This window comes from Pygocentrus nattereri, chromosome 15 (genome assembly GCF_015220715.1).
Source record: "Pygocentrus nattereri isolate fPygNat1 chromosome 15, fPygNat1.pri, whole genome shotgun sequence".
NCBI classification, from domain to species: Eukaryota; Metazoa; Chordata; class Actinopteri; order Characiformes; family Serrasalmidae; genus Pygocentrus; species Pygocentrus nattereri.
Window position 1 is genome coordinate 32,246,323 of NC_051225.1, and position 19,992 is coordinate 32,266,314.

The following is a 19,992-nucleotide window of genomic DNA, read 5'->3' on the forward strand; positions in this document are numbered from 1 at the left end:
TTTTCTAGTTTGGAAGGTCTTTCACACATTATGTGAGATCTTGCACATCTTCCTATCTGTCTTCAGTTTGAGAGATGAGTAACCATGCATTCTTTCCAACACTCTTGGGAAATTGAGTGAGTTTTCAAGATTTGTAAATATGCTATGTCATATTGTAGTTTATCAGTTGTCCTGGGCATAGTTGCCATTGCTAGGCTGTACAGAACCAAATAAGTGAACCAATTTGCAACAGAAGCCTACTGATCTCTGAGCGAAGCAGGGTAAACAATGACTTTTCCATGAATTTGCAGTTTAACATCTCTTTTTCCTTAAGAGACAGCATGTGTTAATGTTTGTTTTTAGGGACCCTTCAGGGACCCCCTATATTTCTCATCTTGACTGTAGCACTGATTGAAAGATGTAAAAATAATCAATGGTGCTGGCTAACCATTTTGTGTTGTCTGAGAACCGAAATTTTGACAAATGGAGGACCATACTTATGACTTGGCGCCAATCCTCGTTGTAAAAAAAGTGAAAACATGAAAGCCTCTTTTTGAGCCAAAATTGAGATAAACTGACATTTTTACACATGCTACAATGGTACATGCATTTACACTTCCTTTAATTTGCCACTCATTTGTACTTCCTTTGGTTTTCATGACATCTTGAACACAATAAATGTATGGATTGAATGGACTGTGGAGTGAATGGTATGTTTTAAACATTTACCAGTATTTCCATACGACTTCGCACTGTTTTATTAAAAAAGCCAGTTTTCCACGGTATGGGATCTTGCAGAAAACGTTTTGCTCCAAAACAAGATATCACAAAGCATTTGAGACCATGCGATATTTTATTCAATGCAATATAAAGCAAACATGGTATGCTACTTCAACAAGTTAGCAATGACAGCAGTGTGTTTAAAAAAAGAAAGGAACAAAAATGAGGCTTCCTTACAATGGTCTGATGAGCTCACACTGCACACTGTACAATATTAAACCGTGCTCATTTACAAATACATAGCCAGTTCTTGGCTTGAAACAGCCAATTTAAGTCACTACAACGACTTTTTAAAAAAGTTTTTTTGTCCTCCAGATACTGTATGTAACAGGCCTGTACAGTTTTCCCTTCAGAAACACAACATTTCAGCAATCCAACATTGTAAATAAATGGAGCCCAGCTGTGTGTGTTTGTTGATGAATACGGAAAGGGAAATCTAGAACATGCTAAGGGACTCAAAGAGAGCCTGGATATAGAATGGGCTTTAATTAAACTGAAAGAAGGCATGTGTTTATGTCAAACACAGTAAGCCTTGACCCGTAACTAGCCACATTCTGCCTTATGACCCACAGAGCATGATGCTACCACATGTTTACCACTGAAATAACAGCCACAAACATCAGGCAGTAGAATATCTGTGGTAGGGCTTTTTGACATCCCAAGCCAAAATACAAGTTAATTATCAACATGAGCATTAATCCTCAGTCTAAACCATGCAGTAAGAATAAAAATGTCATTTGGCACATTGCTTTTTGAGATTTCGGCTTGATTTGTGACATAGAGAATACGGTTTTAAACGGTCTCGATTATCTATGGCAAAATTGATTCTGGAAATCGTAATGACTGTTGCAGAATCAACAAATCATTCACCAAGCACAAATGAGAAAACTAAAATGGGAATGACTGGTACAAGGACTTCTCAGTATCGATTCAGTTCATTTGCTGAAGCTGACACGGAAATATCACTGATACATAATTCAATATAGCATTATCAAATATTAGCTAGCTTGATTTTCACAACCTACAATCACGCAATAATGCAAGAGGAGTTTGGTCTTCTAAACCACCTTCCTATTGTTAATGACACATTGATTTAAACAGATCATGGTTTTGAATTTTAAACAATTCCTCTGGTCTGTCAAATAACTGGAAATAATAATAATAATAATAATAATAATAGTAAAATTTCAATGATAAACACCTATTTGCACTGGAAGAATTCACAATCCTGCTGTGAACCAAAGCCATTGAAGCAGAATAAGTAGTTTAAAACACAAGAGATGGAGGTGATTCTTTATGCAAGCAAAAATATTCAACATATTACCACACTGATTTGGTATAATGCACAGATACAGCATTGCTTGCCCAGAGGAGTCCCCCCCCTAGTAGAACAGGTCTAGCAAAACCATTTCAGTGGTAACTGTCTCTCATGGAGCAGCCTTACAATCACTTCAGTACACTACTAAAAACAAAACAAAAACAAAAGACTCAAAAGAAATAAAATACTTCCAACATAAGGCCACATGTCAACATATGTATATGCAAACATTTTCTTTATACAGACGAATGACATTCAGTGCTTTAGTGTACCAAATACGAGTCATACTACTTCATTTCATTATTAACCACTGTTTTGGCACATACAAAATAACCACGCACGCACTCACCCACCCAACTTGCTTAAAAGAGCTCCAACGAGACAGTCCGGTTATAAATACAAATGTGAGAGCCGCTGACAAGCCCATAGTGTTGTACATTCCAGTTGTGCATAAATATTATTTCAGCAAAATTGTGTTTCCTGGTTGGATTCAGTGGAGATTGTGGGTAGTGGTCCATGAAGAAGCGCAAACCTCATATGTGTGTTGTCCAGATTTGAGTGTCTAGTACAGAGAAAGACTGGAAGGATCCACTGAACAGTACTAGGACTTGTTGGGTGCTACTTTTTTTGGGGTTGCTGGCTTCTTCGTCTGCCACAGGTGGCTGTAGATGGTTATGGCGTCTACACTGGCAGACATGGTCTTTGCCGGGATTTGGCTGAACTGCTTCCGGTCTGAGTTGTACTTGTACAAGCCATCGATCATCTTGCGTGAAATGCTCTTGGGGCCAATGCCTGTGAGCTTGTTGATCTCCTCAGTGTCGGGGCAGTACGTGTAGAGAGAGCGGAACTGGCAGCCCGAGTCACGGAACAGGATCAGGAAGTTGTTCGCCTCTGATTTCTCCATCTCCTACAAGGAAACAAAACAAAAGGCATAATAAAAACTACATTTTTACCTTGTTAGCTCATATCACATCACATCAGTTAAATAATATGAACATGTAGTTTTGCTCATCTTTAAAAAAAATCTTCTGATTTTGATTACATTAATGTGCATCAGAGGGCAGGAAAAATATTAACTAATAATATCAATTATCAAGATTAAAATGTCTTTAACACAGACATTCTCCATCACTTACTTTCACAGAGTTGCCATTTATTGACTTTGCTCAAAACTACTTTAATTCATGTTCTTACCTCCAGGATTTTGTTCTTCTGTCCCTCATTGACCTTCCCAGCCAAACAACAGTGAGCCAGGGCATTCTGAATAATATGCTTATTCGACTTGGCACTGGGCTCTTTGTACAATTTAGGACCTGTAAAAAGACATCATCTTAATTGGTTGGTTAAAAGTGCTTAGAAAGCTACACAACATAAGTGGTTGAAAGACCACAATTTCCTTACATTTTTTAAAATAAAGACCTTAACATTGTAAAATTTTACATACCAACCACAGATCATACACTCTATATGTGGAAATGTGGCTATAAAAACAGCCCATTTGAATTCACTGTTTTACATCTTTTCATACACAGTCGTATGTTTTTTAAAAAGATTGAAATGCGCTTAAAGGGTTCTTTAGTAAAGATTCCATACACAAACACTCAAACAACCCTTTGCATAATTAAGGGTTCTTTGCGACATGTAAAGGTTGTTCAGATTCTATATAGCACCCAAAAGGGTTCTTCTATTGTTATGATGGTGCTATATAGAACATTTTTCAAAAAGGGTCTATATAGAACTGTCTAAAGCACATTCATGCACATTTTCCATTGGTCTGAAAAACCATTTCATGACGCAAAGAACCCTTTATTCATGCAAAGAGTTCTTTGAGTGTTCATGGATCCATATAGAACCATTTTCTTTACTAAAGAACCCTTGAAGCACCATCTTTTTTAAGAGTGTTTGCAAAAGTTTGAACAGCTCTGGTCTAATGATATGAGTTGTTGATAAGTTCAAATAATTTAACATTTTGAATGCATTTAATGCATAATTACTGTTTATTTGCTTTAGTGGCCATAACCTTTGCACAAGGCACATTTTATGCTTTATTTGGTTTTCCAATGTGTTAAATTCAGCAAATAAACAGTAAATACATATATCTTCCCATTCTGCCTATGGCAGCTTAGCTCTGCCCATTTATGCTGATGTTATAAGCAGCGTTTAAGCCTGAACTGCTTTTTGAATGATGTATAATACAAGGCAGCCGATCAGAGTTGAATCTTAAAGGCGCAAAACAGGCAGTTCTACTCTAAGGGTTACAAAGAGGTTGAAATATGTTCACATAAAAATGAATTCTGACTGTTTTTGGTGTATAAACCCACCCACACACATTATAAGTTGACCTCAGGGAAAAATGAAACACAAACCAAGTTCTAACCTGTGTACTCAGTGTTGGAAGTCACAGAGGAGGTGGTAGACCCATTTTCCCAGTCTTTCTCTCCGTTGTGGCTCCCAGATCGAGAGGGAGACAGGAAGCCGTCAGCCGAGTCAGGCCTACAGGGAAATATGTCACAAGCAACTTAATAATGTGGTCAATCAGGCAATCCCAGTAGATGAGGCAGCATTCCACTCCAGCACGCTGCTATTGCTCTCATGCAATTTCAGGCAGTGAAGTCTCAACTTCTTAATGTTAAAAGCTTTGAGTGGCCGTAAATAATAACAGAAACTAACAATCTGTTCTGCTACATCTTCTGCTAATCCTTGTGACTATCACCATCACATCTGTTGCATATGCATGTGACAGGAGACTGTGTTATTTATGAAGCTTTGGGTGAGGAATATTCAGTGTACGGTAAGAGGGACAAGCATGATTGTGGGAGGTTAGTGGCATGACTGTGGTTCCTTCTTTGTGCTGTATCATTATGCAAATGACATAATGAAAACTCGCACAAAAGCAGCTGGGGTATGGGACGTATCTGGATGGGCACCGTTTCAGCAGGAACACACAGGCCTCGTCTGTGTCCATCGCTGAGCAGGGAGATAAGGGAAGGTGAAGTGATATTTCCAACTAAGAGAAGTGACTTATCCAACTGACCTTCTCCTTCTTAATCGAGGAGAGCTCAAGAAGTAGTATAGGCTGCCCGACGCTAAGCTATTGCTTCTGAGGAGCCCAAAAAAAGATTCAAAAGAACACAAGAATTCACAGAATAAGGAATACTAGGTTAGTAATAGAGAGATATTATGCAAAATATGGTGCTAATTCAGATCCACTGGTTGTTACAGTTGCTAGAAATGCAAAAAAGTGACCTGCCACAAAAATAGAATGAAAGCCAACAACTTTTTAAGTTTAAGTATAATTTAGTGTGCTTCTTACCTTGGGGTTCTTTTCTCTGAGCTGACACTTTCATTGTCTCCCAGATTGAGGGAGGCTAAAGAGAGACTGGACACTGAAAAAACACGAGGTCGTGAACCTGGATGCAAAACACAAGAATGCCAAGATATACAGTTACACAAGACAAAGACCACCCGCTTTACTTTGAACTACTCTCTTTTTATAAAGCTCACTGTCTTGCCTTTTTGTCTGTGGGTTTGGTAGCTCGAAGTACATAATCCTTAACAGACACTCAAAGTCTTGAAGGTATAGTATAGCTGCCCAAATGTTTGCTTCTTTAGTTTTGCACTGGATAGCAGCAGTACTTGCAGACAGCTTCAAGCTCTAATCAATGTATCTAATATTTCTCAATGTGACAATTAAGAATATTATAATTCCAACTAATTGTAGATGTTATAGAAGTAATTTTATCCAAAAAATGTTATTATTCTATTGGCCAAAAATTTTGCTTGTTTTGAGAAATAAAAAAAAAAAAAAAGTATGTTGCTTGTTTCAAGAAATAGTGCTTGAAAAAAGCACAGTTACTTGCTAGTGGCACCTAATTAGATACAATTACTTAAGTTTAAGCTGAATTTAAACAAGTAAAAACATCTACAAATAGGTTGAATAATCTAATAACATTCTTCCATCACTCTTTCTCGAAGCTGGACTATGTAAGATTGAAAGACATAGCATTACTGAGTCAAGGAGAAAAAAAAAAAACATGCTAAAGTGTCAGAGGTGTCGGGTTGGATTACTTAATCTGGTAAAAAAAAGCAACGGAACTCAAATAAATACTTTGAATGAACAAATGTTTTATTTATGCAATTACACATTTCCACCAGAGAGGGCACCAAATCCCCAAATAATTAAAACTTACATATTGTAGCTCTAATGAGAAATATTAGATATGCTGATTAGTTAAAAGACATCTTTATTTGTATTTGTCAGTTCTGTTGCTTCTGTGTGAATAAACATTAATGGAGAAGAATTTAGTTAGACTGAAGAATTAGTCAGATCAGTAGAAAGTGCTGAAAGTTAAGTAAAAGCATGAAGTAGCAAAGAGGTAGTAAATTTAGTATGCCTGTTATGAAGCAGTGAGCAGGAGAGCCAAAGGCAGAGAGTGGCACAAAGCAGGCAGCGGCTGGGTCTTGCCAGGAGAAGGGCTTTCACCCCTTTACCTGCTGTAGCCCTGACTGGGGTCTTGGGGGAGTCCATCACGTCCCTGTGAATGGACTTGGGCCGTGGCTTCCTCTGCTTAGCCCCTGCAGGCCGAGCTTTCACCAGCATGTCCATGTCCTCCATGAGTTTGAGCTGCTTCCTCCTCAGGTACTCCTGCTTGATGAACTCCCGTCTGGCTTTCTCCTCCTCCTTCTTCAGCCGATCCTCCTCTGCCTTCAACCTGGGAGGAACCAGATATCATAGTGTGGAATAAATAAGACTGCAACTAAGTTGGTAGTTTACTTAACTGTTTAGGTAACAAACAGTTCTGTAGCTAAGATAACCTCTGTAAGTCAGAACTGTTTTGTGTAGTGATTTGACTGCTGATGAGGGGCATCACCTAGCTTCCTCCTTCTTCTGCTCCAGCTCAGCCTCGAGCTGCTGCTTCCTCTGCTGGCTCTCCCGCTCTCTTCTTAGCCTTTTCTCCAGCAGTGCAGCTCGCTTCATGGCCATGCTGTCCTCCCCCTTCATGTCATCCTGTTAATTAAAGGACACAATGAAAACAAACACAAAGACTGAGGAGCTCATTTAGCATCTGATATCTCCATTACTGTTATAAATGCTTGCTTAATTAAATATTTCATCTAGCATCTGCAAGACACTAGAACTTAATTTGGAGAGTAGTGTCACTCTTTGGTATATGACCAACGGCATCACTTGTCTATTGGTAATGACCACAAAGTCATTAATAACAAGTCTATAAATAACATTATATGACTACAATTACATGTGTCCCTTTTCCTTAGTACCTAGAAATCAGTACATTAAAAGACTAGACTGTAAGTTCAGATTATGTACATAGGCACCATTGTGGTTTATGTAAACACTGTAAGAAACACAAAACCTGCTATTGTTTGTTGTTATAATTTTCAATACATAAAACTGCATCTCTCAAGTCATCTAACTGTTAATGCTTTTATATAGACACATGAACTATGTTACAGTGGCATTTTTGGGAATTGTGATGGTAGTAATCTTCCTGGTGTTGTTGAGATGTGAACTGAACCAGAAATAGTCACTGGGCAAAATGTTCACATCACTATGTAAATGATTTATTAGCCCCAGTTTTCTGACCTAGATCAAACAGCAGCATGGTCTACCCAGCTAAAAAGAGCATAACATGTCTGTCCTAAGCCCACCCCTTTCTTCAATACATATCTTTCTATTAAACACACCAACACTTCTGCAGGTTATTACCTTAATGAATGTAAAAACACAGATGTTTTCTTTAGAATATTATAAAACAGAAATGGTTCGATATCATTTTTTCCTTATAATGACAGCAGTGCACATACCAATACCAGTATTGAAGTTTCGAGTATCAGTTGATAACGACACCTAAGCTTTAAAGGGCCCATATCATATGTTTTCTTAATAAATACACACAGACATGTAGTCTTTGTCCTGAGATCCCTTATTACACTTGGTTTAATGTAATAAAAATAATCAAAATTACATTTTTATTCTGTTACTTTATTCCTACTTTTCTTTATTTGTTAGAATTAACCAGGCTGTTTTCAGTATTGCATCTTTAAGACTGCAATATGTAAATGATTTCAGATCTCTGATTGGCTGTGTTTTATTCGAAAAATAGACTGGACTGAAACATTCTGTATCACTTCAAGGTGAATGGGCAAAGCGAATCTGCTGACCAGATGGATATATTTAAATCCTTTGCTTTTTGTGACATCACAAAAACAACAGACTGCACGGTTTGGGGAGCAAATGCTGATTTGTAGCTTTAACAATGTTACATACTACACTTTACATACACACATACTCTTTAATTTAGTTCTAAAATCTCTAAGACTATGAGTTGAATATCATGCTAAAACTCTACTACCAACTAACAATATTACATTACACAATGTATGTGCTATTTTGGGCTAGATTTGTTAAAGTACTGACCAATGGAGGTGCACCACAGGCAGGGCTAGTGGATGTGCAGGCCTGGCTACTGGGCTACTATGCTAATGGATAAATTAAGGCTAAATGCTATAATTATGCTGAGAGTCTGGTGGTTCCTTCTGCTCTTTCAATAACATTAACTCATACTGAAAATGACCACACAGTAGCAGAAGAGCGATTACTGAAGGAAGCAGCTCAGCCTTTTAGGCAAGTGGCTCTGTTTGCTTGTTTTTCTCAGCAAATGCCATTACAGATTCTGCCATGAGCATTTTTACTGCTGCTTCTCGTCCCACGCTGCTAAGATGAAGTTCTGGCGTGCATGCACATGGCAGAAATTGCTTCATGGTATTAGGCATATGTGTCAGTATCCCCTTCAATACCAATACAGTAGTGGTATCAGTGCAACACTACATATGTCTCTCCAATACAGAATTTTCTGTTGATATCGACCCAGTAGCATTATCCATGATTACAATGTACCAGCTCTACTATAAGACAGTAAAAGCTGTACCATATTTTCTTGCCTAAACAGTATATAATACAACATACGTACCTTAAAGAAGAATCCGCAGCACATCTTCTGGTCATCATCCAGGTTCTCTCCTGTTGTCTGTCCTTCCCCTCTCTCTTCTACTACCTGTCCTTCAAGAGGTTTCAGGACAGACAGTGGCACCTCAATCAAGTTCTTGCCACTCTGACTAATGGAATCAACTGGCTTCTCGGTAGGCGTGACTATGACAGTTTCTTTTACTGCTTGTGATAGCACCTCTGAAACACTAGATTCCACTGTGGGCTTAATTTCTCCTTCTGGCTTTTTCTCTTCCTCCTCCTCTCCATTCTCCTTCACGTTAACTTGTCCATGCTTCACCTCCTCTGAAACTGTTTCAGTTTCAGCTTGCTGTATGTCTTTGGTTGCTGAAGTGAGATCACCAATGGAGCCCTCAGGGGCTTGCATATTGTCCTTATCTGTGGTTTCGTCACCCACTTTGGGTCTTTTGTCATTCCCGAGGTATGCGAAGGAGCTGGACACAGACTGAGATGGGGAAAACCTACGCAGTCGAGGTATGCTATCTACAGACTGGGGAACGGTCAAGACTCTGTTGAACGGGGTGATCTTCAGCTCACTAGGCCTGGGTGTCCGTGGAGTTTTGGAGTGGAAAGAGGCTGATTTCCTCTTGAGGTTGGTGGGGGAGCGATGGGTGGTACGAGGGGAGTCAGCAGGTGAAGGAGAACCAGAGGAGCGTGCCCCGCTCCCTCTCAGGTCCTGCACCTGTTTTTTGGGAGAAGGCTGTGGGGGAGATACGACCCAGGACTGCTGCTCCCGCATCTGCATGATGACCTCCTGCTGCTGGGCCAGCCGCTGCATCTCTGCCTGTAAGAAGCTGAGTGAAGCGTTCAGCTTCTCAATGGAGCGTGTGTACTCCAAAAGGTCTGCCTCGGATGCACCCTCATCACCCTTGACTGGAGACTTTGTAGGCTGTGGTTTATCAGCTGGTGTCTTACCATCCTCTGTGACTGCAGTGTCCTCGTGAACTGGTGAGGTGCCATCACTCTTCCGCTTAACCACCGTGAGGAAGGCATTGCGTCCCATCTTCTGCCTGTGGCGCGTAAAGGCAGCTTCCACTTTCTTCTTCTGGGCCTCAATGGCACGTCGCTTCTCTTCCAATCTCATGCGCAGCTGCACCATTTCTGCGGCCATGGCTTGGGCTGGATCTTTCAGTGGCTGATGGGCAGGGCTCACCTCTGGTGAGGGGGCCCAGGACACTGAGTGTGGAATGTTGAGGTCAGAACTGTCTGGTGTGGTCACATGAGAACTGCCACCCTTGGCCTCCACATTAGGATTAAGCTTCTTCAGCTTCTGCTCAGCAAAGCTGGTCATCTTAACTCCAGGCGTGGGGGTGCCCGCTATGGGGGATTTGGTGCTGACACTGCTGGGGCACGGGCTGGTGGAGTCCTGGCTGCGACAAGCTCTTGCCTCAAAGTCCTGATCTGTATCTAACTCCATACTCATTGTGTAGTCCCTCAGGGACGAATCCTCATCCAGTGTCTCCTGAATGTCTTCTGTTCTCACATGAATACCAGTGTCAACTTCTGTTGATGTGCTCAAAGCCTCTTTTGTCTCTGAAATTGAGTCTAGGTCTCCTTCTTTGTCTTGGGTTTTGGAGGACAGCTCACCCTTGCTTTGCAGATGAAGGAAGAATCCTTCACTGTCTGCCTGAGCCTCCGAGCTCTGCTGTTGCTTCTCTGAGTTGTGGATGATTTCCAGGGCCTCTTCAATGCTAGGAGGTGCTGTGCCATTTACACGGCCATGCTGCACCCCTGCAAGGCTGTCTGGGCAACCTTCTTCCTCAATGCCTATGTTCTGGCAGTCGACAGGTTGGAAGGACAGGTTTCGCTTCATTCCCTTGGCTAGTTTGAACCCAAAGCCCTCAGTGCTTACAGACCTGGTCATTCCCCGGCTATGTGTTGCAGGAGTATGGCTGTTGTCCTCTTTATCAAAAGGGATGTCAAAGGACACTCCCTGAGCAGCTGACCTAAATACAGAAGAAGAAGCTATGTATAGTAAGCACACATTTGCAATACTTCTGTGAATTTTCTGATACATATATAGAGATCAAATTAAGTGTCATACGTGTTCTCATGCTCACCTCTTCTCCTTGGGCCAAGTACCCATAAAGCTGTCCACAAATGACATGGAAGTTGATCGCTTGATCTCACCTGGAAGGCACAAAAACAGTATGTTTTGCCAATAAAGCAATTTTCCTAGGCAGTAAGTATAAAAAACATTAACATTTGAATAAACAGAAATAAACAGAAAAGGCCAGGAACCAAACCTTTGTTCTTCTAACTGTATTCTTCTAACCAAAATATTAATAACTTAAGAAAAAAATCTTTGAACCTTTCAACTGCATTTTATTTGTATTTATTCTAATGTTATATTGAATAAGTATACACAATATTATATATACACTTATTGCTAAGATAGTTTTAAACAATTTTCTTGTATGCCTAAGACTCTTGCACAGTACTGTACAAACTCTTGTAAGCAGGCAAGTAAAAAAACCAAAAAACTGTAAATTACTTAATAAATGTATTTTACCCTAACTAATGTATAAATAAAAATAAAGAATTATCTTTGTCACCTTACCTGAGTTTGATGACCGTGGCTGTGGCCGCAGTGGGAGACTGAAATGTAGAATAACAGATTAGTAACACATTGAAGCATATATTGAAAATAACTGGAAAAAAAGGTGGAAAATCACTGTTATGAACACTTAAATAACCATTAAACATTAAAATACTGATTTAAAAAGGAACTGTTTAAGTGTTTAAATGCATTGAACTTATATTCCAAAATATTATAGGGCTCAGTAATCTTGCAGTGTAAAATTATCCAGCTTAAAATGAGTTTTTAAGCTGCTATACCTTGGCCTGTCTGGACTGGGAGGTCTTTCCATGAAGCTTCTCTTTGTGACTTTTGAGATGGGCACAGATGGCAGGCTCTTCAATGATGGAGTCGGTGCTGAAGGACACAGAGATAAAGGTATAGAGATAAAGAACATTTAAAGCTCAACAGGTGATTATTAATAACCACTAGTCTTATTATTAGTTCACCTTCAGGGGCCAAAACCTGAGGATGCACAAAAGACGGCTTCACCACTTCAAACCACCAGAACAGCTCAGCCATAAATACAAGGTAGTTGTTCTGTTGAAGAAAAACAGAGAGACAACATTAGTATTCCATAAGGATATCACATAACAGAGTACTGTATGATAGTTTTTATATATTTCTGTGGTTTAGTGCAATATTCATCTTGTTCCACAAGATGTCTCTGCACTCCTCAACATTTAAATAGAGCTAGATGAATCCTGTCAATCTTGAGCTGCAGTGTTTCCCAATTCTGTCTCTAGATTAGACTAATTAGCCCCTCAGATTTATAGAGGGGACAGCACTAAACTGTGCAATGCAGGGATGCTCCAGGACTGAAACTGAGAAACAATTATACACAAACATCACTACACAAACTGAACTACAAGATCAACAGACATTTGATTATAAGATCACACATTCTCTCAAACCCATGCTCACATACTCACAAAATATTGCCAGTTATGTGTTGGCTGCAGCCATTACATATAACCTTGAATACCCAGAGGCTTTAGGACACAGTGAAAAATGCTTCGGTCATGCAGATTGGCTCAGTGCGTAAAATTCACCTTTCAGCAATATTCACACATAAAGGTACGGACAATTAGTCAAGAGAACTCCCAAAAGATGTTGCCTGAGGAATTTTAAAGACTTCCTTTGTTGCAATATGTTTCAACGCTATGTGTTTCACTGAAGACACTTTACAGAAAAATGATCTGATGGCTGATTTTTATTAGTCATTCACACGGTTTTAAATGAATACATGAAACACATTAGTGCACAGGGACGCGGGAGGGTGTTTCAAGTAGGGGGTACTGAGGTTTTAAGCAATATGTAAATGACTTTTACATGAATTTTATTAGATATTAAAATGATTTTTTATTAGATTTTTTTTCATTTAAAATTTTGCATCAAACAAAGTGTCATACAGTTGTATAATAAGGCGAGAGATGACAATATACACATATAACCAACACATCAGATCACTAATTCATATCTTCTCTCTGCTCTCTCATCCTAGACAAGCTTTATGCAAATTAACCAAGATATGACCAATCAGATGTGAATATATGTTGCAGTAATCGACTGTGTTGTGCCAGTCACACACTGAGATTTAACACTAAAACACACACTGAGTGAGAGATAAAAAGGTTGATAAAAAGTTAATTATTATGATAAGTGACTATTTTTAGGTTTAAAAAGCAACAATAATCAAAATTTCACTGGTTACTCTGGTGACTATGTGACAATAAAGGCTTCATATCATATCATATCATATCATATCATATCATATCATATCATAAGGCTACTTTGGGGCTCAAAACTGGCCTATAACTTTGCCTAGACGTTCTCTCTTTGCAGCTTAACCTGCGTGCGTTTAAGCAATGCCTTCAAAGTGGCCAATAGTTTTTTAAGCACATACGGGTCTTTCACACATTCAAATGATTAAGTTCAGGTAAAAGTGTAGCAGCAGCATTCAAATACAGTGGAAATGCACTGACCTGACTAATGTTATTTACATCATAAACATGCAACATAATTTGACAAAACCGACTGCGATCATGGCTCATTCCAATTGTTCCTCCCTGCTGCTTTGTTATAGAGGTTTGCATTCCCACATGATGTGAGTTGTTTTCTTGAAGGCTATAGAAACAGTTGAGACTTTAGACAACTGTGAAAAGTGCTCTTAATAAAGGTGAAGACCCAACAATAAAGCTAAGTAAAGGCAATTCTGACCTATGGCAGTCATTTTGAGCTGTGATGGAAAAAAATTATACAAGTCTGCGGGTGGGAGCGGGACAAATGGTGCAGATTTCCAGATATGCAAGCTGGGGTAAGGCTAACAATATCTATGGTTTCAACCCAAAACAACATTAGTCCACCAAAATCAGCCTGTTACTGCTGAGATGTCAATTTCTTTTCTCCACATGATGAAAAACAGCCTATAATAAATAACAACAAACTACTTAAAGGGGAATACAAAACTTCGGCATCAGGAAATCATTAAGATGTAAACGTGGCTTGATATAAAAAATTCCATTCTACAGAAACTTGCGACTAGAGGCAGAACTAGATTAGGAACTAGACGTCTGAAGCATTTATGGCTAAAGTTACGAAATGGTTATGAGTGTGCTGGTGGATGCCTGACACACTGTTTAATGATAGTTTTGAGATCAAGTTCTCATCCAAACCTTAATTTTAAATTTACATTCATGGTGAAGAGGTACATGCAAGGTGTTAAGGGAAAACAGTCCACAAACAGTTTACATATGAAAACCTAGAAGACCTCTGTAGGTTCACAGGCCACTTTGGCTAGTAAATAAAAGCCTTTGCATTGTAGATATTCAGATTCTATCACTACCACTGTAAGGACATGTGAAACAGTAAGTTTCTCTACAGTGCATCATTTGACATCAAAACACTCTGACTGTTTACATCTCTGAGGACGGAATTTTGCAGAGATTTTGAAAAATCAGTGGCATTCCCCTTTTCAATTCAGGATTCAACTATCAAATCATCACCTCCGTGCTTAACTACCACTAACAAAGCTACAAATTACACTGTACCTTTCTATAATCTCAGCAGTTTAAGTGCAATCAATCAATAACAATATGCTTATTAGCTCTCAAAAAAAAGGTGTTTAGGGGTTTGCTGCTTACCATGCATGATGAGCATCTGACAGCACGAGAGTGTGAGCACGTTCGAACACAGATGGTGTTTGGCAGCCTTGCCCTCTTCCCCATCTGTCAGTCTACCTATAGAACCTACTCACACATAAGGTATGAGCACACTGGTCTAATAAAACGCACCGTGATCAAAAGAGTCTTAGCCATCTTTAAACTGTCAACACAATCAAAAGGCAAGTATCAGCATGAGCACAAGTGTTTCAAAAAGCTGAATGATCTGTCTGGACTAGTGTCACAGAGGAACCACTTAAGCAAGCTGTTAATCCTTTTAGCAAATACTAATCAGCTGTTTCTTGGCTGCCTAACGTTTAAGACAGACTAATGCCATTACTTTGAAAGGCAGTCAAACAGTCTTTAAAAAAAGACAGCACTGATTAAATTTGTGTACAATGAATGTTAACTAGTTGTGCTGCCCATCAAAGCAACAGTTTAGCAGAAATCAAATTCGTAACTTCCCCTTAATTTAGTCACCCAGCAAAAACATGTGATGTCTAATGTTCGCTTCTTAGTTCTGCACTGTAGCTAATAAGTGACGGATCATCAGATCATTTACAGGCATTACAGGACTGCAAGGCCAGAGAACCCCAATCAATGATCTAATTTCAAGTCAAAACAAATATTTACTTTTCAGAATCTGAAAAGCAGAAAATTAATAAAATACACAGAAGCATTGTCCAGGGGGGGATTGTTTTTGGGAAACTTGGTTTCAGTTTTTCAAATACATCTGCAGGGGTATTTTTCACACCTCCAAAGTTCAGTCGTCATAGTAGTCAGTCGTTCAGTCGTCATCCCAATTACAAATTTAGAAATATCAGTCTATAAAACTGTACCCCACATCTTAGATGTTGAATTTTAATGCCCTTTTTGTCCATTTATATTCATAACAGTATGTTACATATCACACGTTAGGCATGGGATTTACACAATGCTAACTAGTGATGATATGCTTCCATTACTAATTACCTCACCAGTTAGCAGTGTTTATGCATAATCACCTCACATTTGCCTCAAACCGTTATCTTGGCTGATCAACTACATTTGGTAAGGGCAACACTGTAAATTGCCATGATGGATCAGAAACAGAACCTAAAACCAGTCAGTTATTCACGCAAAAATACTCAAATCAATTTCACAGGCCTGTGGACTGTTTATTAAAGGTTTATAACAGCAGTTTGGCTATGTATTTGGTTGTCTGGTTGAGCACTGTGGGTGTTCAGTTAGCCAGGTTAAGCCTTGGTTGGGCTTAACTGTGAGGCTCAGCCTCCTCCTTAATATCAGGAATGAAAGCTTGAGAAACCTCAGTGAGCCTGGCCTAGTGCAGTGCTACTAAAAGTAGGTCAAGGTTACAGCTTCTCAACCTGCTCTCAATTCTACTCACTTCTTCTGTGCAGCAGCCTGATGTATGCAGACTTGCACGTGCACACACACACACACACACACACACACACACTTGGTGTTCACCATTAAACTACTGGCTTGAGTAGTATTCACTGTTTGGGAGGATAAACATAATTTAAGGGATTATAAAATGAAGCCATTTGGGCAGATTTAAGAAACTGTTAAGGGCATTAATAAGTTTGTGTCTTCTGCACGTGTCATATTTTTAAAAAATTGACAAGATGTCTGGAGGATGGATTTTGGAAAACCTGCTTGGAAACTGGATAAAACAATTATGTGTGGTCAACTTTAACACATACATATGCACTGGTCAAACATGTAATTTGATCATTCACCCAAACTTTGTGTGTCTATATATACACTGAAGCCTCAACCTGAAGCACATCTCCTTGTTTCTACACCCTTTGTCCAGCTCCACTTACCATATAGGAGCACTTTATAGTTCTAGACTGTTATAGACTATAGGCGTCCATCTGACCTGCAATGGACTGACGACCTGTCCAGGGTGTGTCCTGCCTCCTGTCCGGAGTCAGCTGGGATGGGCTCCAGCACCCTCCCGTGGCCCAGAAGGATAAGCAGTTTAGAAAGTGTGTGTGTGTGTGGGTCCATCTGTTTCTCTGCATACTCTGTTAGCCCTATTTCACCCTGTTCTTAAATGGACAGGAGCAGAGTATTCACTATCCACAGAGCAGGTATTATTTGGGTGGTGGAACATTCTCCACACTGCAGTGACACTGACCTGGTGGTGGTGTGTTGTGCTTATATGAGTGGATTAGACACAGCAGCGCTGCTGGAATATTTAAACATCTCAGGACTGAGAATAGTCCACCATAGTCCACCGTCCCGTGACCCCTGATGAATGACTATTACAGCAAACAATCTACAGATCATTACATAAACTACACTCGTAAAAAATTAAGGTTCTTCATGAGTTCCTTAGTAAAGAAAATGGTTCTGTGTAGAACCATGAATACTCAAGGAACCCTCTGTGTGATTAAAACGTTACTTGCATCATAAAAGCATTCAGATTGATGTAGAATGTGCCACAGATGGTTCTGTTTAAGAAGTGTTCCATTTAGCACCAAACATGGTTCTTTTACTGTTATGATGTCAAGTCTATAACAATAGAAGAACCATTTTGCCGCTATATAGAACCCTTTTCAAAAAAAGTACATATATATAACCATACAAAACACACTATCAATCTGAAGAACCCTTTAATGATGCAAAGAACCCTTTAATCAAGCAAAACTGTTTACTAAAGGGTTCTTTATTAAAAACCACTTTAAGTGTGTATATAAATCACTCCAACACAAACTACTCTCAAATGAAGCTAATCATTTTCTAACATCATTCTAGCAGCCTAAAAGGCTGTTTTAAGGGGAGGAAATTAAGGCATTAATTCAGAGTCCTGTTTGCACTTTAAAAAGTAATGGTGCAAAAAAGGGTTTGCACAATGCCGTTAAAGAACCACTTTTGGTTCCCTAAACTTTTCAATGGATGTTTTTTTAAAAGAACCATTTTTCCATTTTGCAAGAGCCATTGGACTGCTGTCTGTGATCCAATTTGCTGAAAACACACTAACATACACTTGATATGACATGGTTAAAAACTGGCCAACATTACTTTTGACCAAAATTATTTGTTTGTTGGTTCATGTAAATGTCTTGATTTATCCCAAAGCCTAAAGCACATCTGTGATCAGCCAGGATGCTCAAAGCACACAATGCCTGTTCATATCCACATCTCTAAGTAAGTAAGCTTCTGGTTGTCTCGTGGACTCAGCCTCTGAGCAGCACAAATGTCCCCTGCATGCAGTCTAGAGAGGAAATACTGTCAGGAACACTCAAGCAGACCACACAGAATCAGAGCGTTCCTATTCAGTCTAAGACCTTGCTTTTGATGTCCTAGAGAATCCGCTCAGGCTGTGTACAATGGCTCATGAAAGGATTCAGGATGTAGGGTGACATTTAAAACGACGGCAACGGCAGCGGGGAAAAAAATAAAAAAACAAAAAAACTCATATCCGATTCAAACATTGAAAGCCAGCTCTTTTAAAAGAAAATGTACTGACTTTAACTGAGTCTTTTAAGTTAGCATCTCCAATATGATAGCATACAAAAACTGTAATTAATCAACAGATGATTCTGTTATTAGGGATGTAAATCTGTCTGACATCACACAAGCTCATTCAATTCATGCAAATGTCAGGCACCACCCTTTACAGTCAGAATACCCATTAAGTACAAGTTATTCATTTTTCAGGAGAGGTGGTTAAATATATCATTTATAAAAGAAAGAGGAAAGGTAGACCAATAAAACTGTCCCCATCAGATGAACAGCACTTAAAGCCTTTATCTTTGAGAGACAGGAGAAAATCAAGCTCCACTTTTGCTTTAAATCTGAAATTTAAATCAGTGTTTCTGTCCATGCTTTCACTGTGAGAACTCAACACTATGGGTCTAAAAGGATGTGTAGCTGTCGAGAGTCCATTGCTGGAACCAACTTCTATGACTGAACTTAGAGGTGTGGAAAGCTGAAAGCAATTCTGAAAAGAATGGAAGCTAATTAACACGTTAAGCTAGCACATTAAATACTGAAAAAATGATACATTTAGTTGTTGAGGCTTGTGTGTAATTTTCCTGATACCAAAAAAAGGAACAAATTTTACCTCAAGGCTATTCTGAAGGGACATTAAATGCATGGACGGTGGTCTCTGACTTGTACAGATTATATATACACATGTGTAGTTTGTTTTGTCTGAGGGGATTTTTTAAAAAATAATTGTAGAAGAATTTTACTTCTAGCCAAAAAAAAATGCAGGCAATATCATAATTGGTTATTATCAATTCTAACATTCAAAAGTTGCTGCAGCTTAAACAACATATTTAGATCCATGTATCACAACGCAAAGGTGCATTTTTACACCCCTAACTATTATCAGTCTAATGTTCTCCCATCCACGTTACAAAAAAGAAAGCACACTGCTTTGGCTGCTATATATCCATATAAAAGGCGGATACCAGAATAATTCACCACAAAATAAATATCCCAGCAAAATATTCAGTCATCAGCAAACAGTGCAGACTTCGAGTGCTCTACCTTAGACCTTGTATGACTTTCTGAACATATAATATGCTAAACTGGGTTTCCTAAACCTTTCCATTACATATTCACTTATCAAATCAAGGCTGAGTGCATTTTCACAGTATTCAGATCCCTGGGAGTGTGTGCTTATTTCAGTGTGTCTTCACTGAGTCTGAGAATCTGTTACCATGGGGAGCCTCTTTCCACTGCTAGCTCTCTAAAGCATGACTCACTGCTCTGGCAAATGTGAATAAACCAACTGCCTGCCCCCACAGGCTCTTCATCTGCTTGTAAAAGCGAGCCGTGCCAATACTCCAGGATCCACGGCCGTAACATCATTCATTTGACCACAAAAGATCTAACCTGTTCCTCCCAATTGTACCACTTGCATTGTGCGTCGGCCTACGAGTCAGTCTGTTACAAAAACGCCATCTTGCATTGTGCCAAGTTGAAATGCCAACTTGATAATCATTCTAATAGTATATTTATTCACTCAAAGCTCTGAGTGAATATTCCACCAAAACTCAAGGTAATATTTATTCAGTATCTCTCGTATGTCTAGACACACTCGCTTACAGAAGCTTCCTTATTTCAACTATTTTCCACATTTATGAATAACATTTGAGACCATAAAATAATACATATGAATTTTGCT

At 39.2% G+C, this 19,992-nt stretch overlaps 1 protein-coding gene across 4 annotated transcripts in view; it reads right to left on the bottom strand.

Moving 5' to 3' along the window:
- Window positions 1-813: 813 nt before the first annotated feature.
- Window positions 814-19,992, bottom strand: part of camsap2a (calmodulin regulated spectrin-associated protein family, member 2a) — a 67,003-nt gene continuing 47,824 nt past the window's right edge. Inside the window, exons 8-19 of one of the 4 annotated variants that reach the window (XM_017702385.2) lie at window positions 12,132-12,222; window positions 11,943-12,039; window positions 11,665-11,702; window positions 11,165-11,234; window positions 9,070-11,050; window positions 6,949-7,085; window positions 6,569-6,789; window positions 5,391-5,487; window positions 5,112-5,177; window positions 4,455-4,570; window positions 3,272-3,390; window positions 814-2,984 (exon numbers count right to left, since the gene is read on the bottom strand). In XM_017702385.2, the coding sequence (XP_017557874.2) occupies window positions 2,679-2,984; window positions 3,272-3,390; window positions 4,455-4,570; window positions 5,112-5,177; window positions 5,391-5,487; window positions 6,569-6,789; window positions 6,949-7,085; window positions 9,070-11,050; window positions 11,165-11,234; window positions 11,665-11,702; window positions 11,943-12,039; window positions 12,132-12,222 (3,339 nt within the window). In that variant the 3' untranslated portion in view covers window positions 814-2,678. The remainder of the gene's footprint in view (window positions 2,985-3,271; window positions 3,391-4,454; window positions 4,571-5,111; window positions 5,178-5,390; window positions 5,488-6,568; window positions 6,790-6,948; window positions 7,086-9,069; window positions 11,051-11,164; window positions 11,235-11,664; window positions 11,703-11,942; window positions 12,040-12,131; window positions 12,223-19,992) is intronic. The other 3 variants (XM_017702386.2, XM_017702390.2, XM_017702388.2) reach the window with 3 other exon arrangements.